Consider the following 4,405-nt stretch of genomic DNA (forward strand, 5'->3'; position numbering starts at 1 on the left):
CCCCCCCACCCCAAAACTCAGGGGACAACAGGGACCCGATCCTGGCTCAGCGGAGAGGGAGAATTGGGGGAAAAGAGAGAAAAATTGGGAAAAATGGGGGAGGAGAAAGGGGAGAAATGGAGGAAAGAGGGAAAAGGGAGGAAAAGGGGGAAAGACAGAAAAAATGAGGGAAACTGTGAGGAAATGGGGAGAACTGGCAGGGAACGGGTGAGAAAATGCGTGGAAAGGGGAAAACTGGGGAAATAAGGGAAGCAACAGGGGAAAATGGGAAGGAAACAGGGAAGAAATGGAGAAGAATCGGTGAGAAACTTGGGGAACTGGGAAAAAATGTGGGAAATGGGAAAAAACGGGGAAAAAAGAGGGAAAACGGGGGGGGGAAAGGGGTCAAGGCCTGGGGAAAAGGGGCTGGGGCTGTTCTGGGGTCACCAAGGGGCACAGCCGGGACTCGGATTCGCTTCCAGCCGGGAATTTTGGTGGAGGGAGAGGCGGCGCCGGGGCTGGGGGGTCCCGGGTCAGTGGGGGGGGGTCCCCAGCTTCTGCAGGCGGCGCCGGCGCAGCTCGGCCGTGTCGGGGCCCTCCCGGGGCTCGGAGCCTTCGGCCGTGTCCTCCTCGTCCTCAGCGCCCGCTGGGGCCGGATCTGCGGGGAGACACCAGTTTAACCCAGCTCAGAACCAGTTTACACCAGTTTAACCCAGTTCGGAGCGGGGGGGGCTCCTCACGCACCGGCGGCAGCGGCGGCTCCCGAGGGTCCGGGGGCTCCCGAGGGTCCCGGCGCCGGGGGCTCCTCCGGGTGGGAATCGCGGGCGGGGGGCGGGCGGGGGGCGGCGGCTCGGGGGGTCCTGGGGGGCGATCCAAGAGTTATCCCAAATTCCGGCAACTTTGGGAAGGTTGGGGGCTGGAACTGGCGCCAAAGCCTCCCGGTGCCCTGCCGGTTACCCGATGGCGGCCAGCACGGTGAGGTACTGGTTGATCTGGAGCATGGCGGCGTCCAGCAGCGTGTGGATGTTGTGCAGGCACTGCAGCCGCGCCTCCAGGTGCTGCCGCTCGTGGCCCTCCATGGCGCGCAGCTCCTCCTCCGTCAGCCCGGCAAAGCCGGCCGGCGGCACCGGCATGGGCGGCATCCCTGCGGGCACGGGCTCAGGATCGGGGGGGGCTCCGGGCCGGGATCCCCCCCAAATCCCCATTCCCGGTCCTACCGAAGAGCGGCGGCCATGGCAGCCCCACCCAGGGCGGCGGCAGCGGCAGCCCCGGCACGGCCCCGGCGGCTCCCGGCTCCGATCCCGCGCTGGCGTCACCGGGACGGGCGGCTGGGGGAGACACAGGGGTGAGGGGGGGGAAGGGGGCGGGGTGGGGGGGGATTTGGGGGGGGAAAAGGGACAGGGATGGGTTTGGGGGGATTTGGGGGGGGACTCACCAGGAGCAGCACCGGCCGTTGCGGCCGAGCCGTCGGTGCCGGCCGGGGCCTGGACACCGGGGACGGGCGGGAAGGGCCCCACGGGCGGCCAGAACGGGAACATTCCCGGCGGGAAGGGAGGGAGGATTCCCTGGGGAACTGCGGGGGGAGAAGGGAGCGGGTGAGAGCCGGGAACAGCCAAATTTCCATCGTCACCCGCAGCGGGAACGCGCCCGATCCCGGTCTGGTGGCGACCGGGAAAGGGAACCGGGGGACGTCCCAGGTGGGAATTCCACCACTGGAATATCACAGGTGGGAATTCCACCAGAGAAACTTCACAGGTGGAAACTCCAGCACTGGAGCATCTCAGGTGGAAACCCCCCCACAGGAACCCCCCAGGCTGCCCACGGGGCCTCTCCCTCCCCATCCCTTTGTCCAGCACCGGTCACTCACAGTTGGGGGGCTGCGGCCCCTGCGGGGTCTGTGCCGGGGCCGGCGCCGGCTCCGGCGCCTCCGGGGGCGGCTGTGCCGGGAGCGAGGCCCGGAGCACGTCCATGCGGCACGTGGGGCACGTCTGCTGCCGCTGGAACCACGAGCGCAGGCAGCTGCGGAGGGACAGCACTGTGACCCCCTCACGGCCGCGGCGGCCCCGGCGGCCCCGGGAGCCCCGGGATTCCCCAGGGGCAGCACCTGGTGTGGAAGATGTGGTTGCAGGGCAGGCGCTTGGCGCCCGTCACCATCTCCTCGCGGCAGATGATGCACACGTTGTCCATGGCCTGCAGCTCCTCGGGGGTGGCGTCGGGATACCTGAGCCGGGAGCAGGGGCGGGTCTGGGAATGCCGGGAAAACCCCCGGCTTTTCCCAAAAATCCCCCGGTTCAGGGCGGTTTAGGGGGAAAAGGGACTTTGGGTTGTGCTGGCAGCAGCTCAGAACCGACCTCGCCTCAGTTCAACGGGTTTTGGGTGACATTACCAAAGGTGCCAAACCCTCCCAGTTACCCAGTGGTGGCCAGGACTGGCTGATCTGGAGCCCCCAGTCCCATCCCAGTGGGATTTAGGCAGGCAATGGGATTTTTGGGTCATCCCACCGCCGGCTCCACCTTCTCCTCACCCAAAGCCTGTGGGGTTTTGCCCAGGTTCGGGGTTTTGGGGTGGGGTGGACGCAGGGCGGGCACTCACAGCGTGTTCATGTTGCGGATGGCCCGGCGGGACATGATGGCGTCGGTCACCGCCTTCTTGAACTGCCTGGAACGGAGCACGGGGAGCGGGGTCGGGACTGGGATCGGGATCACACCCGGGAAGGTCCCCGGGCCGAGGGGGACTCACCTCATGGCCAGGTACATGGGGCGGATGGCGAAGAGCGGGAACGTGTGCACCTTGATCATGATGGTCATGAAGGCCATGTAGAGCAGCACCTTGATCAGGCCTGGGGGAGGGAGGACACCGGGGAGTGTCGGGGTCAGGCTGGGTGACGGGATGGCACCCCCAAGGTCACCTGCTCCATTTTTGGGACAACCAAAGCTCGGCTGAGGTGACCACTTGACCACCACCGAGACTCCACGTCTTGGCTGACTGACCGAGCCCAGCCGAGCCCCACCAACAGCTCAGCTCTTCGTTAACCGACGCTAATTGAGCTTCCCAAGCCCTCCCCAGCAGGACCCCCCCGGGGGCAGCCGCGGTACCAGTGAAGAGCTCGGTGTAGAGCATGAACACGGCCTTGTTGTCCCAGGGGTTCTCGTTCTGCAGGTCGATGGAGTGCAGCACGTACTTGATGAAGATGGTCAGCACCATGGTCATCAGGATGGCGTACTGGGGGCGGGAAAGCGCCGGCTGGGACACCCCGGCCCCGGGAACGCCCCCGGAGGGGCCCTGGGGACCCCACGGGGCCCCCGCGCCCACCTCGAAGCCGAAGACGAGCTGGACGGAGGCGCCGCGGGTCAGGATGCTGTGGTAGGCGTGGCTGACGAAGAGGAAGTCCAGGATTCCCAGCAGGAACATCAGGGCTGGGGAGAAGGGGGGGATGACGAGAGGGGGGCTAACGAGGGGGGAGAGCCCAAAGAATGAACGGGTCCCACCCTCGGGGAGCAGCTCTGGGGGAGGGGGCTACGCTCCAGTGCTAATGAAGGGCTTAATTAACGAGTCCTTCTCCTTCCAGCTACACCTCATACCCTCCCAGGCCCCAAAATCCCAAAATCCCTTCAATAAATGGTTTATACATCCCCTAAATCCCGTTTTTCGAACTCCATCTCGATTCTGCCGCAGATCCAGCGCTGTTTTTCCTCCCTGGAGCTCATTAACACCCCCTCCGGCCCCCCCTCGTTAACGAGCTGGCACTGATAAGGGTTATCAGGCCCCACCACCCTTGGCTGCCCCGGGTTTTTCCCCAAAATTATGCAAATGAGGCGCCCAAACGACGCGAGCAGCTGCAAGAACACTCACAGACAATTCGGAAGTGGAAGAGCCAGGAGATGTTGGGGCTCCTCTCCATCTGTGGGGAGGGAGCAAAGCCGAGTTTTTCCATTAAAAAATGGGGTTTGGGCTGGTTTGGGCTGGTTTTGCATTATTTTCGGGGAGGTTTTGCCTTGGTTTTTGGCTAGTTTTGGCCTGGTTTTGAGTTGGGTTTGGGCTGGTTTTGAGTTGGTTCCAGGCTGGTTTTGGGTTGGTTTCGGGTTTTTTCTGGGTCATTTCCCCACTCCCAACACTCACAAAATCCACACGGTCCTCGGCCAGCCAATGGAAGCACTTGAGGAAGAGCAGGAGGGTGAAGAGGGCCACGAAGCGCGGGCTGAAGTCGTCCCTGAACACGGTGAAGGCCAGGCAGGTCTCGGTCACCGCGTACCACGAGCGCTCCAGGAGGTGCTGAGGGACAGATTTAGGGGGAGCCCCCCAGGCTGGACCCCAACGTGGGGCCCGAGGTGTCCTGGGGTGTGCAACCCCCCCAAAACGGAGCCCAAAGACTCAGGGGCTTCAAAATCAGCACCAAAGATCTCTTGGGGTGCAAAATCCCCCCCCC

General features: G+C 64.3%; 1 protein-coding gene across 1 annotated transcript; it reads right to left on the reverse strand.

Moving 5' to 3' along the window:
- Window positions 1-34: 34 nt before the first annotated feature.
- On the reverse strand, window positions 35-4,350 carry SYVN1 (synoviolin 1; the record flags this gene model as incomplete). The annotated part of the gene is made up of 13 exons (XM_042021007.1): window positions 35-637; window positions 724-839; window positions 937-1,123; window positions 1,197-1,307; window positions 1,415-1,552; window positions 1,847-1,998; window positions 2,084-2,200; window positions 2,572-2,637; window positions 2,719-2,818; window positions 3,075-3,201; window positions 3,292-3,395; window positions 3,832-3,880; window positions 4,099-4,350. Coding segments are annotated over 13 exons (1,644 nt in total), but the record flags the coding sequence as incomplete, so codon positions are not given.
- Between the last annotated feature and the right edge of the window lie 55 nt (window positions 4,351-4,405).

The sequence above is a fragment of the Corvus kubaryi genome, unplaced genomic scaffold (assembly GCF_017639235.1).
Source record: "Corvus kubaryi isolate FWS band 111438036 unplaced genomic scaffold, C.kubaryi_AGA036_p1.0 37070, whole genome shotgun sequence".
Taxonomy (NCBI): Eukaryota; Metazoa; Chordata; class Aves; order Passeriformes; family Corvidae; genus Corvus; species Corvus kubaryi.